This window comes from Vulpes vulpes, chromosome 13, assembly GCF_048418805.1.
Source record: "Vulpes vulpes isolate BD-2025 chromosome 13, VulVul3, whole genome shotgun sequence".
Classification (NCBI taxonomy): Eukaryota; Metazoa; Chordata; class Mammalia; order Carnivora; family Canidae; genus Vulpes; species Vulpes vulpes.
Window position 1 is genome coordinate 7,158,947 of NC_132792.1, and position 24,827 is coordinate 7,183,773.

General features: G+C 49.3%; 1 protein-coding gene across 1 annotated transcript in view; it reads right to left on the reverse strand.

The window, feature by feature from the left end:
• Positions 1 to 754: 754 nt before the first annotated feature.
• The window catches only part of LOC112915994 (uncharacterized), a 32,876-nt gene continuing 8,803 nt past the window's right edge, over positions 755 to 24,827 (reverse strand). The window contains exons 4-6 of the mRNA XM_072733651.1: positions 4,251 to 4,306; positions 3,691 to 4,164; positions 755 to 1,388 (exon numbers count right to left, since the gene is read on the reverse strand). Of these exons, the coding sequence (XP_072589752.1) occupies positions 4,268 to 4,306 (39 nt within the window). The 3' untranslated portion in view covers positions 755 to 1,388; positions 3,691 to 4,164; positions 4,251 to 4,267. The remainder of the gene's footprint in view (positions 1,389 to 3,690; positions 4,165 to 4,250; positions 4,307 to 24,827) is intronic.

Consider the following 24,827-nt stretch of genomic DNA (forward strand, 5'->3'; position numbering starts at 1 on the left):
CGATCCGGGTCTTCAAGATTTGGGAAGTTGCCTTGTAATGGCCCCACAGTCTTGCTAACATCCTCACTCCATCCCCCTTGAACTTCTGGAAATTTCCATTTGCCCTTAAAGGCCAGTTCAAGTGCTACCATCTCTGGGAAACCCTGCGTCCTCCCTTGCTCTATCTGGCCCTTCCTCTTCTGGAGCCCAGTTTTGACCCTGGTGCACCACGTTCCAAGTATGTTGCAAGTTAGCTGTTACTCATCCTTCCTTCCTTCCTCCTGTACTATGACATTCACAAGAGCAAATGGCTCAGTTAACACTTGAGATGAAGAATGAAAAACAATGAATGAGTAAGTGCATAGGTACCCAGCTTCTAATATTAGCTACACTTCTACCCCCGTGATTTCCTGAGTAGAGTCAGTCCCACCCTCACGCTCATGATATTATGTGTCCAGGAGGACCTACTGGCCTGAAACTTTACCAGGTACAAGGGACACAATGGGGACAGGAAAGGCAAGACCCTGTCCTCACAGTGTCTCCACCTTGTGTGTGTACAATTGGAGCACTCCTCATGAAGAATGGTCAGTGCAATTATTGATGTTTCACACCCCTGCACCCAGCTCAATGTCTGGTGAATATTAGGTGCTCAATAAATGTTTTCTGAACATATGTGACCCATCACAAGCCAGGTGCCTCTGCCTCTGGGTCCTATCCAGGATCCAAGACTAAACTATAAAACACATTTCCTCATATTCCCAGAATTCAGGCAGCACCCTGAGCAAAGAAAACTTTTATTCTTCGATATTTACGCTATTTACCCTCAGGACAGGGGCATTGAAGCCCTTTCCCGTGAGCCTGCATGAGCACACGTGTGCATATGCATGTACTCATGTGCACACATACACCATTTGGAAACAGTTTTCACCTTACGACATGACACAAACACAGTTTCATGCCAAGAAAACAAAATAGAAATGTGTCTTCTTTTTTCAGCACTGCCCTGGAGGTCACAGAGGCAATGAGGTGGGGTGGCAGGCAGCTTGTCAGGCCAGGGGTCTACTCAGCCACCTGTTAGCTTCCAGAACCCAGGGAAGTCACTTCACCTCTCTGAGCCTTAGTCTACTGGTCTTCAAATCAGAATAAGAACAAATAGAAGCCCACATTCCAGTTACTTTCTCACTTTCCCTGATAATGTTATGTGGAAAAGGGAGGTCTGGAGACAAGATCGTGAAAGCAGGCAGGAGAATTCAGGTGCCCCAGAAGCAGAAGGGGAAAGCCAGGTGTCCATCCTTGTATGTCCAGGAACTAGAAGTCAGATAAATCTCCGTCAAATACAATTTCTGCCTTCTACTAGCTCTGTGACCTGCAGCAAGTCACTTCAGCATTCTGGGCCTCATTTGATTCATCTGTAAAATGGAAATGATAATACTGCTCAATCTGACCTCAGGATTGATAACTATTAGGTGCTTCCTTTCTGCCTCTGTTTATGTCCTCACTTCTCTATAATAGTCTGTTAGCAGTTCACTAAGTGCACCAATGCTGAGCTCAAAACATGGTGCAGCACCCTCCAGAATAGCTACAGTACAAAAGGCAAAGTTACTAAGTGTCCAGGTGTTATGGAACAGCTGGACCACTAAGTCTGTGGAGCAAGATCTACAAAAACTGAATACATGCCTACCCTCTGATTAGCAATTCCGCCCCTGGATATGTTTGCCCAGATATGTCCCAGAATACCTGGAGAAACACTGTTCATGGATGAGAATCACTCAGATCTCAACCACTATAGAATGAACAAGTAAATTAACTGTGGCATCTCCCCCCACCCCCATGCAATATTACACAACACTGAGAACACAGCCTCTATGACTACACATGATGGCATGAATGAATCTCACCAACATCGTGTTGAGAAGGAAGCCAGAGACAAGGGCAGGCATTAGCATGCGTGATTGCATCTCTATGAAATCCAGAAATAGGAAAGACTAATCTGCAGCGGTGCCATTAGAAGTGGGTGTTGGGCCATCGTTAGTGGAAATGACATGACAGGAAATCTTCTGGGAGAAGTAAGTAACCATGAGCTGACTACACTCTTCCTCTTTACCTGTTTGCAGATTCTGTGGAGGTGTGAGGGTTCATGCAATCTGCGAGAGTTCATTGAGTCCTATGGACATACACATGTTGAATGCATTTTCTGTATGTTTGTGATACTTTATTATTTAAAAAAAGAAGGAAGGGAAGAAGGGAGGGAAAATAGAAGAATGGATGGAAAGAAGGAAGGAAGCAAGGAAGGAAGGACAAACATTTCTTTCAAAGGAACAGCAGTATGGCTGACAGCTGACTTTTCAACAAAAATGACGCAAGCCAGGAGAAAATGGAATGACATCCTCAAATTGCAGAAGAAAATGCCAACTAGAATTCTACATAGGCAGTGGAAATGAACTTTTTCTTATTTATTTATTTATTTATTTATTTATTTATTTATTTGAAAGAGAGAGAGAGAATGAACAGGGAGGAGGGGCAGAGGGAGAGAGACTCTCAAGCAGACTCCATGCTGAGCACAGAGCCCCACATGGAACTCAATCTCCAGACCCTGAAATCATAATGTGAGCTGAAACCAAGAGTGGATGCTTAACCGACTGTGCCACTCGGGAGCCCCTGAAATCACTTTTGAAAAATAAAAGTGATATTTTTTCAGGCAAGCCAGAAGAGAAAGAAACACCAAACAATGACCGTTCTTTGGACAAGTGGGGACAAGAGGCAAAAGGTCCCGGGGAGAAACACGGAGGTGTGAGGACACTGATGAGGGCAAACAGAAGTGAATGAGGACCACACAAAGCAATCATTGTTATGCTTTATGGGTTTTAAATATATACGTCAAATCGAAAAGCAACACACATACATGCACACACAAAAGGAACAAAAATGATGCTAAGGTGCCCTTGCCTGCAGGAAAGCCACATGCATCCATCAGAATGGCCATGACAAGCCACGGACTTCTCTGCAATGAGCCAAGTAGCAGCAAGAAGCACTGGCTAATTAACTGCGTCGGGGCTTGACAGGTAGCTTGCCTTTTGCTCATCTCAAGCGCTCATAAATCAGGGAGGCTCACAGGTGAGGGAACTGGGGGGTCAGACAGAGGTCTAGACCAAGATTGCACAACTGGACCTTGAACCTGCGTCAGCCTGACTCCAAAGACTCTGCTTTAACAAGTCCGTGGCCATGGTGCGCCATCCTCGTGTGCTTGGGTCGGCAGATGCATTCTACATGTCCCTACGCATTGGCAGTGTCTGTCCCTGGGTGTGTAAATGCAGCGGTTAGACTGGCAACCACCACAGTCGTTGGGCACTGCTATGCTCTGCTAACTAGGTGAAGCACAGAGAAGGTCAGTCGTTTGCCCACGATCCCACAGCTAGGACGTGGAAGCATGAGATCTGAACCTGTCTGGCTCCTTTTCTCTTGCCCTTAACTGGGGCAAAAAAAAAATAGCACAAAGTCTGCATTCTTGTCCTGCTCATGGAGATGCTACAAAATGTTTCCTCTGCATGTCATTCCCCCATATAGAAACTGGGGTGGTGAGGATGCATTACCTCTAATTCTCCCTCCCAAATGCCACCACCGGCTGCGCCAATTGGAACACATGCACATAGGATGCACACGCGAGCGCATGCAGGTACACATGGGCACACACACACACATGCATGTACATACCCCAGTGATGGTTGAGCCAGGCTGTGGTTGCAAGTGGAGCTTGTATCCCAGTAATTATAAGAATTCAGTACGACAACAGCTGAAAAACACTTCACACACTGCGGAGTTGAGGCCCTGAGGCTCAGAGAGGCCAGGGCACCGGCGCAGGGTCGCACAGCAGCAAGGGGCAGAGGGGAAGTCCCTGCCCCACCCCACCCCCATCTGTCTATCTCCGCACCCCAGCTCATCCTCAGGTCTCACTCAGCTGCCTCTCTGCTGGTGCGGTTCCCATGCTCTGAGGAGCCTTTCATCGGCTTGTTTGTTCTGGTTGCTGTCGGGGCACAGCACTGATATATTTTTACATAAATCTTCCACATTTTTCGTCCAGGGATGGAGATGCGCCAGACCTTCAGCTCCCCCTTCCAGGCCGCTTCTCGCATTTCCCTCTCTCACTTGGTCTTGTTCCAAGACTCTGGTCTTCCAGATAAAGGGGTCCTGTAGATGGGATAGAAATCCTGTTCCCTCTTTCTCCGTCTTACCAGGAGAGGGGAGGTGGTCGTCTGGGAGATTCAGTACCTTACCCTCTCGTGGGTTGTGCTTATGGCTCAGTCTCGCCTTTCTCCAGTGGACCCAGGTGCTGCGGTGGGAGGGAGGGGGTCAGTGCAGAGCCCCGGCCCTGGAGTGCTCTGGGCGGTGCCCTTGGGCCTCTGTACCTCACTTCCTCACCTGCACAAGGAGGCCAACAGTAGCCCTCATGTGGGCATTAGCTCAGATTATCTAGATAAAGCAGGTAGCAAGGAGGCAGGTGGCAAAAAAAACAAAAAACAAACAAAAAAAAACACACTAAACGTGTTGTTGTTGTAGTTACTGCTGTCCCAGTAATTCTGCAAGCCTATACCCATGCTCTTCTTTCATCCTATGGAATATGGATTCGCCACCTCATCCTATGGATAAAGAAACTGATGCTCTGGAGGCTCGTGTCCTACAACCCAGGTCAAAGACCTCGCCTAGTAGCTCTCAGACTGGAGTAGGCCTCAGCATCCCCCCCCCCGAGGCCTGTCAAATCACAGCTTGCTGCACCCTCCAGCCCAGGATTCTGAGTCAGTAGCTCGGGGCTGGGGGGGTGGGGGGTGGGCAGCAATTTGTACTTCTAGCCAATTCCCCGGTGCAATCCAGGAGCGAGGATGTGAAGCAAGTGACCCAAGGTCTCCTCAAGCAGAAGCCAAGCTTGCATCCCTCTCCCTGTCCCCAGCAGCTAGCAGGTTGCCCGCTGCTCGCGCAGGAGCTCTGGGCCTGCCTGGTGCTTGCCGTGACCTTGCCCAGCTGGCTGCTGGCCCCGAGGTGACTCCGCCTCTCCAGCCACTCGGCCACTGTGCCTCCCAGTGTCCTCCACACGCCCCGAACCCACCTCCACAGGCAAGCCAGGCCTCGAGAGCATCAGCGCTTGATGCAGACAGACATCTCGAAATGAGAAGAAGAAAATCTGTCCTTGGAAGCTTTTGTCAAAGTCAACTGATACGAAACCAGCGGGTCTCGAAGTCCAGCGCACTGCAGACCCCCCGTGGGGAGCAAACAAAACACCAGCGCTCAGATGCAGGCTGAGTCGGTCCAGGGTAGGGCCTGGGGGTCAGCCCCCAGATGATTTCAGTGGACAGAGACCTTTGAAAGCCACCAACTAAATAATGTGCAAAAGTGAGCCCTCCCAGTCCCGTGTCCAGTGCAGTGTAGACAGAGTCAGAATGTGAGTGGATGAGGGGAGGGGACACATGCCAGCCATCCCTGGGGTGGTACACGTCTCTACAAATTGGCACGCATTTCTTCTCTGTCTTTTGTCACTTTTTGATAAAAAACAAAGTTATGTTTACCCAGTTTGTTTGGAAAGGCACAAGGCCGACTTCCTGTCCCATCACATCATGTCCCCTGCATGGGGTCAAACGCTCTCCTGCTGATTTCCTGGTTTCCTCTGCTTCTCAACTTTCGGATCGCCTGCATGCCACATTTTCCCCTGTGTTCCAATTGCTCTGTCACCCAATGGTCACAACTGCAGGGGTTTTGTCTCAGCAAAAATGCCCATGAGCCCAGGAGGGATTAGCCCTCTCCCCTCATCCCCACTTCCTGGCTGCCCTCCTGCACCCCCGACAACCCACTCTAGAGCCATGTCCCCCCATTGTGCCCCTGCCCCACCCCCACCCCAGCACCATCATGCAGCTGGTGCTGCCGAACCGCAAACTGCCACGGATAAGGGATTCTGCAAAATCTGGGTCTTCTTAAAAGTTAGTTTGGGAGGGTCACCTCACCCCTCTGAGCCACAGCTGTCTCAGCTGTCACATGAACACATAGTCCCCGCCCCCCGGGATGATGGCCCAGCTCACGTGCCCTGACGTGTGTCATGTGGCAGGTGCTCAGGACATGCCAGAGGCCTCCCCTGTCCACACTCGGTTATAATAGCAGCGAATACCAACCCTTGCTGTCAGCCTCCTGGAGGCCGAGGGAGGTAGAGGGGGCTTTGGTGACATTTGAGGCCGCGCCAGGTCAGCCCCCTGGACTAGCATCTCCATGCACCAGAACTTGACACTGCTTCTGCAGGCAGGACAGATGGAAAAAGCAGGAAAGAAGAGAGTCAAGGATATTAGGCTTGAGCACCGGTAAGAGCAGGGCTGCTGCACCAGGAGAGTAAACCAGGCTGCCTATGGAGGGACAGGCAGCCATGCAGACAGACCTCAGACCCCCTTCTCCCCTAAATTAGCCGGCAGCCCTGCCCCTCGTGGACAGTGGCCTCACGGGCTGGGACTTGGAGCAAGTCCCCTCGGCCCCTCTGTTTCTCCTCTGAAAAAACAAACAACCATAATTCCACTGTCCCAATTCAGGGTCCCTGGGAACGGATGGGGTGCAGGAGGTACACCAGGAAGAGGCCCCGTCCACTGGATGGATGGGAAGGAAGCAGGATGGGGCAGGTGGAGGAGGTGGACTGTAGCGTGGTCCCAGCAGAGGCCTTGGCTGAGCCCTCTCCTCTGGGAGCTCCACACTGGGTGGCCCCGAGGTGGGAAGCAGAGTCAGGGTGCAGGGGTCTGGCTTTGTGTCCCCACACAGGCTGGGCATTGGGTGCAGGCAACCTGGAGGTAGGAATGTGACCTTGGGGGAGTCAGAGCCCTTCAAGCAAGGGCAGTTCCTGGGGAAGGATTTAGCCATGAGCTGAGTGATGAGTGTCTCCAAGAGAAGTCCTGGAAAGCTGGCAACAGAGTGCCCCATCCAGTGCTCTGGGGTGTGTGGGGCAGAGCATGGAGGCAGACACATTGCAACCCCCCCCCCCCCTACTTTCCATAGAGGAGATCTTGTCGTACTCTTCCTGTCTGATAACCTGTTAGTCCTGTAAGTCAACCCAAGGAAGATCTCATTTCTCCAACAGTGAAATGACACTCTACTCTAACAGCTCCTCCTTGGAGGAAAATAGGAGGTGCTCCTAGGGAAACCAGGGAAGCCTGAGGTTCTCATTCTGGGGTCATGAGTCTTTCAGGGGAGCTCAGAGCATTACGGTAACTGAAGGGCCAATCCAGCCCTCCCACTGAACAGATGGGAAAACCAAGGCCCAGGGAGAAAAATAGCAAGGTGTGGACAGAGGACGAGTCTCCGGGCCATCAGAGGAATGCCTTTTGACGGCCAGCCCACCATGTTCCTTTCCTACCAACATTCTCTCAAAGTTGACACCCAATCGTGAAGCAAATCCAACTCAGTCCAGCAAGTCTTTTCAATGGGATGTGGTCTAGGGACCAAGCACCCTGGTCCAGTCAGAACAGATCTTCACACACATCCCTGCCCTGTCACCCGCCAGCTGTGTCCCCATGGAGATGCCACCCTCCTCCTGCACCTGCCTTCTCATCTGCAAAATGGGTATGTCATACTTACCTCGTAGAACTGCCGCAAGCATTTAATAAAATACCAAGCGGGTAAAGTGCTTAGCCTACAAGCCAGCTTCCTAGAAGCACTGCACAGTGGCAGCTGGTTGGGGACGGGCCAGGCACTGAGGAGCCGAGAGGGGTAAATATGGACATAGGCTCCTCCTTCATGGGGTTTATGATAAAGAGATAAGACATCCAGTTGGGGAGGACTGAATGAACAGATGTCAGGGAAGGAGTGACTGAGTGGCTTCATGTGAGGTGGCCAGCAGGACAGATTGTATAAGAGAGGAAAAGGAGGAAAAGTCAAGGGTGGACTTCAGACTGAAATGAGACATGCATGGGACATCTTTTCATTTTCTTATTTTAAAACATCTCACATTCAGGGCACCTGCGTTGCTCAGGGGTTGAGCATCTGCCTTCGGCTCAGGGCGTGATCCCGAGATCCTGGGATCGAGTCCTGCATCCTCCCCCCGAGGGGAGCCTGCTTCTCCCTCCTCCTATGTCTCTGCCTCTCTCTCTGTGTCTCTCATGAATAAACAAATAAAATCTTTTTTAAAAAATAAAAATAATTTTAAAATCCCACATTCATTAATGTTAGATGCATTCTCATCTGATTGTCAAAGTAGTTCACTTGGGAAGCCAACATCCTTCCCATTCTACAGAACAGAGAGCTCCGGTACTTTCAGGTACAGGGGACTTTCCAAGAGTCACGTAGACGATCTAGGTTTTGTTTTTTAGTGTTTTTTTTTTTTTTTTTTAAAACAGAACATTTATTAGTTTATTTTAGTTCTTCTAATACTTTTTTTCCATTGAGGTGAAATTCACATAATATAAAAAGTAACAATTTTACTTAAAATGTACAATTCAGTGACATTTACTATATTCACAACGTTACACAACCACCACCTCTGACTAGCCCCAAAACATCTTTATCATCCAAACTAAAATCTCTTACCCAGTAAGTGGTTACTTATACTTTCCCTTGTTCCTGGCAACTACCAGTCTGGGTTCTGTAGGTATGGATTTACCTGTTCTAGGTGTGTCTTATAAATGGAATCAAACTTTCACTTACTGGTTTTAAGATTCATCCATGTTGTAGCAGGTGGCCGACTGATACTCCATTGTGTGCCTCAGCCAAAATGTGTTATCCATTCATCCGCTGGCAGATATCTGAGTGGTTTCTACCATTTGGTTCTTGTGAATAAGGCTACTATCCATATTCATGTAGGAGAATTGGTTTGGGGCATATGCCTGAGAGCGGAATTGCTGGGTCCTATACCAATTCCACATTTAACTCTTTGAGGATCTCCCAAACTGTTTTCCACAACGGCCAAGCCATCTTCCATTCCCAGCAGCAATGTCCGAGGGTTCCAGATTCTTCACATCCATGCCAACACCTGCTACTTTCCTCTTCCTACATTTTTATCATCATCCTGAGTGGTAGGTATTCCATCAGGTATGAAGTGGTATTCCACTGTGATTTTGTTTATTGTTTTGGGGTTTTTTAAAGATTTTATTTAGTTATTCAGGGAGCCCAGGGACTCGATCTTGGGACCCTGGGATCACCACTTGAGCCAAAGGCAGATGCTCAACTGCTAAGCCACCCAGGCATCCCTCCACTGTGATTTTGACTTGCCTGATAACACTGAGCACCTTTTCATGCACTATTCATATCCTTTGCTTATTTTCTAATTGAGTTGTTTGTCTTCTTTTGTGTTTTGCATTGTAAAAACTCTTTCCGTATTTTGGATGTTAGACCCTTATCAGATATGTGGTTGTAAATATCTCCCCCATCCTGTGTGATGTCTTTTCACTTTGTGAATAATTTCCTCCCATGCACAGAAGTTTTGCATTTGGAAGAGGTCCAATGTCTCTGCTTTCTTTTGTGGCTGGTGCTTGTGGTGTCATCAAGACTGATAACTTAGCCCTGATCTCCTAGCAAATAGTCAAGGTCTCTCCTGCTACACATGGCGGCTTTTGGGGGGACAGTGAGAGGAGCTTGTACTTGAGGTAAGATGAACCGGGTCAGGAGGCAGTGGGAAAGCACAAGTGAGCCAAGCTGTGTGAAGGACCATTCAAGGTCAGGGGTAAGAATCCCATGGCAGTTTCCTCTCTGTCTACCCCACTGGCCTGGTTGGCTGGTGGGTCTTAGTTCTAGCTCCCCGAGGGGATGGGCAGCAGGAGGGTCATAGAAAGGTCCCACATTGACAGGTGGGGACCTTCAAACAGAGCAGGGGCGGGGCAAACAAGTAGGGAGTTGGTGACAGCAAGGAGGATGGGGAGGGTCATGAGAGGAAGAAGGGAAAAGAGGACCATCCAGGCTGGGGACAGCGTGAGAACAGATGCTGGAAAAAAATCTGCTTTTCCGAACTCTGATGCATGGAGCTGACACTCCATCACAGGCACACTCAGGGCCCTGGCCTGTGGCCACCAGAGGTGCCCCGAGGGATCCTGGAGGGAGGGCTGAACGTGCAAATAACCTCAGACTCAGATACATGTACGCGTGTGCTGAGTGGCTTTACATACATTATCTCGTTTACTGCTTCCAGCCTGTCTGTGGGATATTTATTTTCTTGACTTCATAGGTGATGAAATAGGATTCTCAGAGCTAGAGTACTTTGCCAAAGACCCCATTACAGACAAGGTATCGACCGAATTTGGACTTCTGTGTCCTGATCCCTAGTGTGGTGGCTCTTTCTGTTATGACTCAGCTACAAATTCACCAAGGGACTCTCCGTGAGTCGTGGAGGTCCCTCAAAGTCAGGGCCAGCTGTGCATGTAGGATGTGGGGCATGGAGCCTTGCTACTTGGAGATGCAGCCCCTGAGAGCTGGTTAGAAATGCAGAGTCTCAGGCCCCACCCCAGACCTGCTGGATTAGAATCTACATTTTTCACAAGCCCCTCGGGGGATCTGTGTGCATGTAACAGTTTGGGAAACATCTGTCTGGGGGGATCATTTCAGATGCTCAAGAAGAATTTTTAACTACTAGCAATAAGGCTAACTGGAGTCGTCACAATGAGGCTCAGCCTCCTGGTCCGACCACAGACAGCTAGCTCCAAACTTTTCAAAACACATCATCTGACCAGAAAACCTCGTAACTGCTTTGCTTATCAGCCAACGGCTGACCTCAGAACCTTTGGCAAGACAAAATGTTCCACTCCCCCAATGAGATCAGTATTACATTTCTGGTGATGTACTTATCTCATTACCGTTTCTGACATATATTATGTAAAACTGCTCCTCTTGCTTCCATTGTCATTGGTTTATTTGAATTTCTGACGTGCCTTGATCCTAGTGCACACTGACGTTTACACAGCCACCCAGATGTCTCTCCCTCCAGGTCTCCAGGGCCCCCCCATGGTGGCCTTGGCTCCTGGCCTCTCTCAGAGATAAGACAGCAGGGCTCCACCTCCAGTTCTCTAGGCGATTCCAGGATCCAACACTGGCTGAGTCCTTACTGTCTTCTGTTCTTTGAGGATTTTCCAGACTTAACAAAGTTCCTTTTCAGACCTTCTTTTCTGACTTTGCTGGACTTAGAGACTGCTAGGAGACAAGAGGCACCTGGCTCAGAATACATGCAAGTAGTACTAAGCAGAGCTTCCTCCCCTGTCTATGATGGGGTTAGGGCTGGAGAAAGCTGGCAGCTCAGGGCCCAGGACGGGACCCAAGAGGTCAGATGGGAAGGTAGAGGTCATGAGAGGACAGTGCTGGAAACCCTGGGCTCTTGGGGCAGCCAGAGCCAAGAGAGGATCTGACTGCTTCTTATTTGCTGGGTGACTTTGGGTCAATTACTTACTCACCCTGAATTTCCCTGGCCTCATGTATAAAATGGAGATGATCCCAACCTCTGGAGATTAAATTAAATATATGTAAATATTGGATGGCAGGCCTGCCACTTGCAGACACTTCATGAAAGGGGGCTTCTATTTTGCAAAGTAAGTCATTGAAGGATGGATCTCCCCAAAAATGTCATGGATCTTCCAATTTTTAAAACACACACACACGCACAATCATACTTTTCTGCATAAAATTCAAAGAAGTATAACTAAAAAAATGAAAAGATAAATGACTCTTCATACACTTAATGCAACACTTAGTGACCTACGGGCCAAATCTACCAATTGGCCAATGTTTTATGGCCCACAGACCAAGGATAAATTTTATATTTTTAAATTTTTTATATTTTGAAAAGAATCTGAGAAAAGTGTGGTGACCTGGATCAGAGAACAGTCCTGGGACACAACCCCCTTGAGTGTATACTATATGTCCAGTGGCCTTCCCAAGTCACCCTGTTGACTCTTCCCAATGAATAAACCCAATGAGACACCCATCATTGTCCTGTTTTACAAATGAAAAAAAATGGAGGCTTGGAAAATACAAAGAACTGGACCAGGGTCACAAGGCTAATGAGTGGCTATGGCTGAGTTGAGTGCCATTGCTCTAAACTAATCATTTTACTGTGAACCTTCCAAATTGATCTGACAAGAGTCAAAATGAAGAAAGGAAAATCCTCAAATGCCAAGGATCCACTCAACGGCTCAGAGTGGGGGAGATCCATGCTGGAGGCCCCATCAGGGAGGCTGAAGTCAACTAGGTCAGAAGTGAAAAAGGCCTGGGTGGACATAGCAGAGACCTGTTAGGCTGCCACCACATACAGTTCTGCAGATTGTGCACTGCACAAAGGAGATGAGCAGAGGCTGAAATCCAACCCACCCTCGTTTGGCCAAGTGAGTTCCTTGGGGCAAGACTGCATCTGTCCAAAGCAAGTGGGAATTTTCATTTCACCGAGAGATCACCCTTGTTCCCTGAGCTATGGGGCTGCACCCGCCCAGCAGGTGCACCTCTCCCTAATTGCATAGAGACTCCATATAGGTGAGCAACGTCCCAGATGTATCTGAGGATTTGGTGGGAGCCGGGCCCAAGTGGTCTTGGGGATAGAAGAGTCTTCATCTTTAAAGCACATAGAAAAAGCAAACATCACAGATGGGGAGTCTCAGGCTCCAGGAGGCAGACCGACGTGCCCAGCGCCGGGTGACTTGTTAGCGGCATGATTTGGAGTAGAACCGACCCACCGGTTTGGCGATCTCTGGGGGAGTCTCTCAAAAAGCGAAAATTAGGACAAGGGTAGCTGGGGAGGGGGCTACAGGATGGTGCCACGTCTTTATAACTGCTTGGGAAAGCAATTTCCCGTGGTAAGGCGGTTCTCAAATTCTTTATAGTGGTCATCGTGTTATTGATGACGATATTCAGTACATGCCCGGTGGAAAAAAAATCGCAGCAAATGTAGTAATAAATTGGGGCGATTTCCTAGGTAATGTCTCTTTTCCAAGGGCGTGCTCCATTTCAAGGGTCCTTTTTCATCCGTGTCAATTAGGAACTAGGGGTAACGTATGTCCTGGTGGAGGGGAACGAGATGTTTACAAGAATGCCGAGAATGGGTGGTGGGGGCACAGAAGTGTGTGCAGGTGCCCGGCGCGTACAAGGTCACCGAGCATTACCCTGAAGGTCAGTGCACTCTGCAAAAGTCGTTCCCTGCAGAAAGGGCAAATGTCCCTTTGCCGTGTCTCTCCACCATGGGCCATCCACAGGCCTCGTCTGGCTTCACCCTCCTGCTCCTCCTGTGAAGGGTGATTATGGGCAGGGGGCTCCACTCTGCCACTTGGCAGCACAAATTCACACTTGAAGGATGTGTCCTTCTTCACCTGTGAGGGGTGAAGGGTTCGTGCTAAATCAGGTTACGTGGGATGGGCTGTGAACCGTGGGTCACCGTGGAGGTGGCGTGACACCTCCCGTCGGGGCCTGGCCCTGCTTAGCCTGCGCATCACGCTAATTGAGGTGGATGCCTCTGTAGGCTGATGAATAGAACCACAGGCCCGCTGTGGGGACACAGCAGCGTGGACTCCATCTGGAGAGCCCCAGGGCCCTGCTCGTCCTCTGCTGACTGCCTCCTCGGCAGGGGGGGGGGGGGGGCGGTTGTGGAGGGGAGCTTGGGCTTGTCCCTCCCAGTGGTGTGAAATGTTCCATTGCAAACCCGGGTGAAGCAGTCATAAAACTATTTTAAACCCCTGCTGGAAGGAGGGGCAGGCCCACTGTTTCCATGCTACTTGAGATTGCTTCCTCTTAAACCTGGAAAATGTAGCATGCGTGTATGTGCATGTGCGGATGAGAGAGATAGAGAGAGAGAGAAAAAGAGAGAGAGAAAGAGAGAGAGGGGGAGAGGGGGGGGGGAATAGAGAACATAAGCACCTCAAATGTCTTTTCTCTTGGAGCCCGCCTGCTTCCTTTTTCTCCTGTGTTGTGAGCCTGGGCAAAGGATGCGGACAAACGTGTGCTCATTAAAAATGCTTCTCGAGTGGCTGATTTGTGCGGGGCTTTGGCAGAACTGGCCTGATGAGCCCAGAAATTAGGGCAGAGCTGTGCACTCCTCCTGAGAGGCAGGCCGTTGCCTCTCCCCGCTTGGGGCTCCTTGTGGGTGCTAGCGAAAGGCCGGCTGGACTGAGCTGAACCCAGAAAAGCAAAAGGATCATCCCTGTCCCTCGCGTTCGCCTGGAGACCCGGCCAGGCACACACAGGTCTAAGCAAGTCGGATCCCAAGTCGGCGAGTCACTATGGCACACCTGTTCTGCACCCCAAAATACACTTGCCTTGTTTGCTCGCTTACGCAACAGGCCATTTAGCCACCGGTACTCATCAGCCACCCTGAGCTGGGGCAGTTAAGAAGAGGTGAGCCCAGAAGCTTCCCCCTCCCATGACCCCGGAGGAGGAGAGACACTGTGATAAATATAACACAGCGTGCTCACTCCAGAGGCTCCTGCAAAGTGTGGGAGGGACACAGGGGCTGGGAGGCACCTGCTCATGTTGCAAACTAATCTGGGCTGAGGTTCAGAAGTGCAGAAGGCGGAAGGGAAGAGGGTGGGCCATCCCTGGCTCCTCTATGTTCTGGCACGGACGTGTGTCCCACACAATGATTAGCATTCTTCATAAGACCCTCGGGGAGGAAGAATTTCTTTCCCTCAGTCTGTGGATAAAGACATGGACATCCAGAGGTGAAGGGCACGTGGTCAAGGTCACAGAACTAGAAATGTCGATCAGGGTTTGCAGGGCAATTTCCCCCTGCACCTGCAGAGGGGCATAGGGTAGGAAGAGGTCTGTAGGGTGTGGGGAGGTCGGCTGGCACGCACTTTCCACCAAGACTTGGCACTTTGTCCCGTGGGCAAGTTTGCAGTTTGGCAGCTGCTGGGTTGGGGGTTGGGGAGGCAAATATGAGTCATGCTGAGTGTTAACTAGTAGCGAGCAGAAGTGTGCAGCATGCACGCTAGGCCTGGACCCTGATCTCAATCCCGTCACAGCTGTGTGCCATGCGGTGAGTTACTTAACTTCTCCGAGCCTCGTTTTTCTCATCTGTGAAACAGAGATGATTCACACCAGTACCGGTCTCCCAGGGCCGCCCCAGGGGCTGCGTGAGTTGCACACACCTTCCCCTGCCTTGAGCAGTGCCCAGAATGGCAAGGAACACATAACATATGTGAGCAATTCTACTGGGTATACAGCATCTAGCGCAGTTTCTGGTACCTAAGAGGTGCTTCATAAACGATGGTGTTTTTTTTTTTTTTAAGATTTTATGTCTTTATTTGAGAGAGAGAGTGAGCAAAAGAGAAAGAGAATGAGAGAGAGAGAGAGAGAGAGAGAGAGAGAGAGAGAGAGATGGAGCAGAGGGAGAAGCAGGCTCCCGGCCCAGCAGGGAGCCCGATGCAGGGCTCCATCCCCAGACTCCAGGATCATGACCTGAGCTGAAGGCAGATGCTTCACCGACTGAGCCCCCCAGGTGCTCCATGATCATTATTTTTATCTCATGTTTTATCAAAATTATCCAATACCTTCAGTGCCTCATGGACCTGTGTCAGGATCAGGTAAAGAAGAGAGTATTTGTCAGCTACTGATGCCATCTTGAGGCAGGGGCATTGCTTATAAATTGAGAATAAAGTCTTTTTTTTTTTTTTTTGACTACTGAGAAGTCAGGGAATAAGAATTCACTTTCTCTTTTTTTTTTTCCCCCAGTATGGCATGGTGTTTTATGGCTTAAAAAATCTGCAGATCTGTCCATTGCTTCTCTTTTCATTCCTAATAAGGTTCTTTTTTGTCTTCTCTCTCTCTCTCTCTTTTTTTTTTTTTTTTTTTGGTAAATTTTTTTATTGGAGTTCAATTTGCCAATATAGAGTATAACACCCAGTGCTCATCCCAAGTGCCCCCCTCAGTGCCCGTCACCCCGTCACCCCATCCACTTTCTTGTCTCTGCAAGAGTTTCCATTTCCGGGGCTGCGTGGCCCTGAGTGAGGGGACGCACAGCCCTTGGCAGCCCACTCCTCTGAAGCCTGCCCGAGGCTACCTCCCCTTGGCTGGCCTGGAGGGGGTTAAGCCTTTCTTCCCCGAGAGCCTTGCTTGAAAAGGACCCCGATGTCACCGCAAAAGCTGGATATTTCTTTTGGCCTTACCACCAGCCCATTGTGTAATCTTGGACGCGTTCCCTCCCTGGTCATTAGCTGATCTGATCTTCATAATATCCCATTTAATAAATGGAAAGGCGATAGAAAGAGACCTGCCCCCAAATTACAGAGACAATTAGCCCAAGGATAAACTAGGAACGAGGAAAACGAGATAAGGTGGGAGCTCCCGGGGAGGAGGGGGGGGATCTGGACTTCAAGATGATTCAACAGCTCTGCTGGGCAACCCCCTCCCAGGGTGGTCCCACCTTGACCTTGGTGACTTCCTCTCACCCCATCTGCAGGGCTCCAGCCCCTCCCACCCTGACAGGCTCCTCCCACCCCCACCCCCGGGGGGGAAGGGAGATGGTTCTGCTGCTCCTCAGGTGTGATTCCTGGAGCCTGGGCATGACCAGCATCTGGGGCCTGGGATGTGCTGGAGAGTGAAGGACCCAGGAGGCCAGATCTAGGATGGGTGGGGAGTAGGAGCCCAGGAACCTGCTCCCTCCCTTCTCCCTTCCCACCTACTACCCCCTAGTCCCCGGTGCAGTACTTTCTGTGCCTCTTGGGGACCCTTGCTGTGATAGGGCCATACCAAGTAGAGCCCCTGGGGTTCACACCCTCCAGTGTGTTCCCCTACCCGTCCCGCCTGCCTCGCCCTTTCTCTCTCCAGCTTCTTTGGAATCCTTCTCTCTGGTACAATAATAGCAAAGAAGCTTTTTTTTTTTTAATTTTTTAAATTTTTATTTATTTATGATAGTCACACAGGGAGAGAGAGAGAGAGGGAGAGACACAGGCAGAGGGAGAAGCAGGCTCCATGCAGGGAGCCCGATGTGGGATTTGATCCCAGGTCTCCAGGATCCGCCCTGGGCCAAAGGCAGGCGCCAAACAGCTGCACCACCCAGGGATCCGCAAGGAAGCTTTTCCTCAGCTTTTGCTCAGTGGGATTCTAAGAGGAAGTAATTTCCCTCTCATTATTATTAATTAGGATAGCTAAAAGGCAGGAGGAAGGAGGAGTCAGAGCAGGACAGAGAGGGAGAGAGGGGGTGCCAATGGCCATAGGTGGATAGTAAAGAAGCATCCTGAGCATTTCAGCAACTGACAGCAGTGCAGTGGTGGTTCAGTGCACAGACTGGACGGCCGACTGCGGCCGACGGCCCGGGTTTGCATCCCTCTTCGCTTAGTTACAAGCCTGTCACTGGGCAAAGCATTGAACTTTCTGTTTCCTCATCTGGAAAGGGCAGACGACAATGATTCCTCTGTCATGGGGTTTCTGCAAATATCAAGTGTACTGATCATTTCTCAAATGCCTAGCACAGTGTCTGATACCTCGTAGGTATTATTTATTCGCTTGTTAAACATACAAGTCAACGCAGGACTCTCCCTGGACTTTGCCTGTTTGCAGGACTCTGAGGAAGTTAGTGAGCTTCTCTGGGCCACAGCTTCTTTAGCAACAAAATGAAAGGTTTGAATTAATAAAGGACTTGACCGGTTCTGAGCCCCTGTTTTCTAAAGAGACCCCTGCCCCCCCCCCCCCCACCGATGCCTCCCCAGGCGCTAATGTGAATCCAGCACCGTTGCGGGTCAGGGATGGTCATAGATCATATATAAATGGCCTTAAGATTTACATAAACCAGGCCCTAATTAATCTTCACAAGAGGCCTGTGTGGTTGTGGTGAGTTCCCTGTATTTTACGGAAGAGAAAGGGAAGCTCAGAGAGGTTCAGTGACTTGTACAGGGTTGCAGAGTCAGCTATGGGATCAGAGCACAGACCGGAATCTGGTTCACTGGTCGCCCCACGATGCAGCCCAGTCCTGGGGACAAGGTATTCCTGCAGACACCGCAGCTCCGGGGCTCAGGATGGGACTGCGGGGCTGGATGCATCCCTGGCAACTTATAGGGGGTCCTCCTGAGGGCTTGGTGGCTCCCGGATTGTAGGGCGGCAGCTGCCCAGTTGTCTGGGCCGCTGTGGGAGGGCTGGATGCCGTAACACCCAGGCTCCCGGAGGAAACGAGCACATCTGGATGGGAGCTCCTGTGTTTGCTTGGCTGTCTGCTGGGCCACAGTGGATTGGGCACGTGGTGGGTGCCCCAGCAGACGTTTGCACGCAGCCACCTCAACTTCCCCAGAAAATTCTGGATACATGCGTGTTCAGTCTGGGTTTTTTTTTTAATATATATTTTATTTATTTATGCTGGAGAGACACAGAGAGAGGCAGAGACATAGGGCAGAGGGAGAAGCAGGCTCCCTGCGGGGAGACGGATGCAGGACTTGATCCCAGGACCCTGGCCATGAGCCAAAGGCAGACGCTCAACTGCTGAGCCACCCAGGCGTCCCTAGTCTGGATTTTTAAAATTCTTTCTCGAGACATTGCCAGTCACCTGACCATAAAACACTTCACACCGTATTAAACCATCACATAAATGAACAAGGTAAGATTTCTTTTGTCGTCTTCCTAGAAGAACGGAAGTGGGAGAAACTCAGAGCCTCTGCCGTCCTCCGTGGGTTCCCGGTGGAGTGGAGGGGAGGAGGGCGGTCAGGCTGGGACATAATCAGGGTGTCAGGTGGCAGGGGGGGTGAGGATGCGAGCCAGGCACCCGTGCACCCTCTCCCTGCCCAGGGTCTCGTTTCTACAGAAGTCCCAATATTCTTCCTTTAGTCTGAGCTAAAACTTACAGCATTTGCTGTAAGTTTATTTGGACGTTGTCACCCTGTCCCCAGAGAGTGGCACTGACATGTTTTCTTTTCGTCCTGGTATCACAGGACCAGACTTGTTGCTCATGTGTATTGGAATGACATCATTTTGACACCCAACCCTGGCACCTACAGATTCCGAGGAATGCATTTCTGCTTCCTGGGGAAGCTCAGATGGCCTCGTATGGGATGGCGACAACCCCGCTGTTTGGTGGAGATCGCATCGTTTAAGGGCATAGTCTTGGATCGAGAGGGATGCAGATAGAAAGAGGATAGGTTTATCGTTCTGTTTAATTCAGACGCCTGGGTGGCTCAGGGGTTAAGCATCTGCCTTCAGCTCAGGGTGTGATCCTGGGGTCCTGGGGTCGAGTCTCGCATCAGGCTGCCTGCATGGAGCCTGCTTCTCCCTCTGCCTGTGTCTCTGCTTCTCTCTGTGGCTCTCATGAATGAATGAATGAATAAATAAATAAATAAATAAATAAATAAATAAATAAATAAATAAAAAAAATACACAAAGTGAACTAGGGCCCCCTCTCCCGCCCAACAACCAACTTCCAGCTGGGATTACGCCCTAACAGCCAGGCACTGGAGAGGGGGCATCCGAGAAGGAGAGCGTGGTCTGGGGAAGACCACATTTAGTAAATGTTCAAGTTCACCAGCTCTGGGTCAGCGACTAGGCAAGGGGAGCACAGAACGATGGAGTGACACGCACCCGGCCTGCAAGAAGACAAAGGCCTGTTGAGCTCAAGAGTGAGGTTATGTGTAAGGTACCCTGGACACTAGGGGAAGGGGTTCAAGAACACGCCTGGGAGAGCCAGGGGCTGTGTCTGGGCAGACCGTGCGCCACCTGAGGCTGCAGGCCAAGCAGTCAGCGCCGGCTGGACAAGATGCCAGGAAGCAGTAGGCAAAAATGCGGAGGCAAGAGAGAGCATAAGATACACAGGACACAACAGGGCTCTGGTACGTAGGAAACAAATTACGACGAGGAGGGGAGAAGGAGCAGGACTGGGGACAGACAGGCAGCCACGGGCAGTGCAGGAGATCTGCGTGCCCTGCCGATGAGGTGTCACATCTTGCAGATGACGGAGGAGATCACACAACAGCACAGTGAATGGGTCAGTGGGGTGTCCAGGTAGTCCTGTCCCCATGGTGGTGTTGGTGTTCTCCTTCCCCTCCTCCTCTCTCCTGCTCCTCCCTCTCCTCCTCCCGCTCTTCCTCCTCCTCCTCCCCCTTTCTGCTCTTCCCTCTCCCTTTCTTCCTCTCCTGCTCTTCTCTCCTCCTCCTCCTCCCCTACGCCTATTCCTCCCTTCTCCTCCTCCTCCTCCCCCCCTTCTGTTCTTCCCTCTCCTCCCCCTCCTGTCCTTCCTCCTCCTCTTCCCTGCTCCTCGCCCTTTCTCCTTTCTCAATGGACCCTTACTGAATATAGTATAAAATCACGAGTTTATTCCTTTGTCTTACCAAGAAGAGCCTCTCGTAAACATCACAGACCTTGTTTGTACACCTGTCCAGAGTTTGAGGTCATTACTCAGCACATAACCCTTAGGGCCAGCACTGCAGGTGTAACCTGAGAAAAAACACCAGAGCACACAGACCGAGGAGCCCTTGATGCGACTGGAGCTGGTGGATCTCAAGCTGTGTCCACGATCCACGGAGGTGATCTTAACGCTGCTGTAGCAGGTAAAGGAGGTCCAAGGGCCCCCTTCCCCTGCACTGAGGTTATATTTATTTTTTATACCAGGGTTGTCTCCACCGGAAAATGTTGCTTGTCAGGAACAGAAATAGTCCACAGGTAGAAAGTAAGGAGGGCAAAAGGCATTTGGTGGAAAAGAATGGGTTCCTTCTACGTAAATGCAAGGAAAACTCAACAACTAGCTACTACTAATAATAAACATGTATTGAGTATCTACTGTCTGTCACTATTCAAGAACTTTACGCGTATTAACGTACTTAATATTTATAAAAATACTAAATACTAAAGTGGACACTATGATGGTGCTGATTTTATAGCTCAGAAAACTGAGATTCAGAGAGGTTACATAACAAACCCAAGGTCACACAGCTAGGTAGCATCGGAGCCTTCATGTGAACACACACAATCTGGTTTCTGAATCAATGTTTTTTACCACTATACTGAAAAGCCAGAAGCAGGAAGGTAAGGTCTAGTGCAGTGCTCTAGGGGGAAAGGAATAAAGAATGGTCGCTTCAGGAAGTGGCCCGCATGGTGGGCCCCAGGGTGGGACCCCTGCCACCTTGTAAGTGAGGAAGCAGGGGTCCCGTGGCTGGGAGTCTCCTCAAAACTACTTGGAATGGGGAAGAGCCATTTCTCAAAGCAAAGGCCAATAGGGGGTTCTGCACAAGATTTACTGTGAAGCAATAAACAAACAGAAAAGGGTTCCACTACAAAAGGGGGAAAAAAAAAGTATCCCCAGAGTCCTCTTATTTTGTATATGAATAAGTAAAAATAGGGAAAAAGCTAAGGTTGGCATTGTGAATTTTTATTTTTATATTATTTATGTCGTGAGGCTTTTGCACATTGAAAAATGTTTTAATACGAAAATCACTAAAAAAAAAAAAATCTACTTTTGGGGCACCTGGCTGGCTCAGTCAGAAGAATACGTGGCTCTCGATCTCGAGGTCATGAGTTCCAGCCCCATGTTGGGTGTAGAGATTACTTAAATAAACTAAAAAAAAAAAAAAAAAAAAAAACACACACTTTTCCTGAGGTCTCTGAATTCAACTTACAAATCTCTTTTAACCTAGACTATCGTTTAGCAATTACTTTCAAGGAGTCTCTTGTTCAGTGTTTAAAGGACCCTAAATAACTTCAAACAACTGGTCCAGCTAACAGCTGGATTCATTAAATCCCCTCCCTTGTTTAAAGGGCTGTGACAAAAGGTGTTTAAAATACCGACTGACGCGGATCACTCCACTTACAACCAAGTTTGAAGACTTGTGGGTTCTTCTAAACAATCAAACGTGGTTAACTTTCTCATTTTTTTTTTAAGTCTTTTCCAATGAAAATTCACAAGTCTGGATTACACCACCTCTCAGTGACGTTTCAAATGGGCATCATCAGGCTAATCGGACGCTATCAAAACATTTTCTTACACCCCATATTTCAAATACCAAACATATGCCGACTTCCCCACCGACGTTACTTTTGGGATTTACTTTCCCTTCACTCGGTAAAACCCATTCTAAACTTTGCCTGCTGGGTGGAGAGGGGTCAGGCTAGGAGAATAAACAAGTTGTTTCAACTTCACAAGCAGGTACCGACCTAACCTCACGAACTTATCGACCAGAGATTTCTGGCCAGAACACAAGGTCTGAGGGGCAAGGACAATTTTTTTTTTTCCTTCAAGACAGTTGGCCCTGATTCAGGCTTTTTCTTGTTACTATGGCAACACGCAGCTCCAAGGCCACACTGTGCACCTGGGATCAGCTTCTGCACTCCTGCCTCTGCATCTAGGCCCAGTGATCTAACCCCTTCTTAACCTGGCAGCAAGGATTGCTACTTGCCCCCAGATACCCATTTCCCACAGCCCGTATCCCATATTCCTGGGATAAGGACTACCCTTACCAGTGTCCCTTGCAGCTAGGTGGCTGGGAGTGGCCTTGGGAATGAGATGTAAGAGGAAGTGGTGTGGGCAAATCTGTAGGAGAATGTCCTTAAAGGTAAAGGGCATGTTCTTATCTCCTTCTGAATGACTGGGATGAAGAGTTGATGGCTGGAGCCCAAGCAGCCAACCCAGACCAGGGAGTCACTTGGGGATGGATGGTGCGCCCTACTGTGAAACAACTGTCTGGATGGAGCCTGGGTCCCTAACCCTGTAGAATGCCACCCCAACCTTGTGTACCAGGACTCAGAGAAAGGAAAGATTGGCTCCTGCCTGATTAAGCCAGTGCGATGTTGGGTTTTCTGCTGTCAAATCTCATCCTAACTGCTACTGACACTACCGCCTGACTTACATAGGTGAAATCCCAAATTCTTCCCCCGACAACAGGATTCTTTGCCAGTAGGCTATTTTGTGGCCTGATGCAATTCCGCCTTCTTCCGTGTCTGGTCATAGACGACAGTCCTAAGGCACCCCGACGACTTACAGGATTTTGCCTGACACCCCAAATCAGTAGCAGATGTCACATCTCTTAAAACTGAGGCTAGAGCTCCCAACACGACATCGAGGTAGATTCAGCTGCCTCCAGCATCATTAAAGGCAGATCATTAAATGCAAGCATCTAACATTAATTCATATTTTATGAGTCTGCAGTTCAAAATATATAGCTTAACACCAGAATGTCTAGTAAATCAATACACACGAAAACAGTAATAGCTAACTGTGCGCTTACTACGTGCGTGGCTTTGTGAGCCACTGTCTTTAACCTTTCCAACATCCTAGTGGGTGAAGTGTGTCTTTATCCTCATTTTAGATGTAAGGAAGCCGCAGCCACGGGTTCAGCCCAAGCTCAGACATGCAGCCGCACCCCACAAACAGCATGAAGTGTTAGAGGTACTCCTGCCTGTGTGCGGTCTCCCCACGGTTTTAAGCTTTTTTTTTTTTAAAGATTTTTATTTATTTATTCATGAGAGACACAGAGACAGAGACAGAGAGAGGCAGAGACATAGGCAGAGGGAGAAACAGGTTCCATGCTGGGAGCCCGATGTGGGACTCGATCCCAGGTCTCCAGGATCAGGCCCTGGGCTGAAGGCGGCGCTAAACTGGTTGAGCCACCCGGGCTGTCCTCCTCACGATTTTAATGATCAAGGGAGAAGAAAACAAAAAGATGCTTGCAGGTTCCATCTCAAGGGATGTTAGCCTATTCGAGTAAAAAAAAAAAAGAAATTATTTCAGGGTTTCTTTGCCATTTCTCAGCACCATATAAGGCCGTCATCTTTATTCCTTTTAAATGTGGAAACCTTCTAACCCTACCCTGAATTTGGATATAGGCTTGGTTTCTGCTGAGCAAAAGTAACTTGTTCTTCTTTATGTGGGGGGGTTGGGGGTGGGGAGGGGCGGAGGCAATCGGAAAATTGTAAGACCAGCACCATGGGCACGTAGTTTCAAAAAGAGGCAATTATAAGGCTTTCTTTCCTCAGAGAGATGCCCTTGGCCTGGCGGAGCCCTGATATTTGGCAACTCCCACACGGAGTACTTTTCCATTCTCATCTATAAAACATTTGCAGGAATGTCGACAAGTATACCATGCATAAGAAAGATACTTAAATTAATAATGGCCATCATTTATTGAATGCTTACTAAGTACCTGGCACTGAGCTAATAACTTTTCATATGTAATCTTTCCCCCTTAAAACGACTCTGAGAGGTAGGTACCATCGGCCCATTCTGCAGACAAAACCTGGAAAGGGGACGCCTGGGAGGATCAGTGGTTGAGTGTCTACCTTTGGCTCAGGGCCTGATCCATGGAGCCTGCTTCTCCTCCCTCTGCCTGTGTCTCTGCCTCTTTCTGTGTCTCTCATGAATAAATAAATAAAATCTTTATTCAAAAAAACAAAACAAAACAAAACCTGGAAGGCTCAGAAAGTCTAAGTCAAGGGCAGGCACATGGGTCCGGAGCCCTAGGCCTCCCTCCAGCAAGCAGGTGGGGCTGCCCTTGGGCTTCGCCGCCTGTGCTCTTTCCTTTAATTCCCCAGGTGAAGGCGCTGGTTCTTAAATGTCAGAAAACCATGATACAGACCATCTTCCATCCCTAAAGAGCCCGCAATTTCTTTTCAAGAAGCAAAGTGTTAACCTTGGGCTCCTTGACATATCTCAAATGCAGCAATTGCATTCTGCTTGTTTCGACTTCGCTCAGAAGCGAAATCCTTGGAAGACATCGTAGAGTGAAAGGCTTCGGTTGCAAGGACCCTTAAGATTATCTAAGCCCGTGGTTTCCATCCTGGGAACACTCTGTCCAAACGTCAACTCAAGTGGAAGCGCACGCACAACTGAAGCCGTCTTTGTCAGCTCCCTCTCTCACCCCTTCGTGTGGTTCTCTTTGCAAGTAACTTCCATAATGATAATTAATCATGGAGACTAGAATATCTCCAGGATCCACGCACTCAATACATACTTGCCAAATGGATTAATG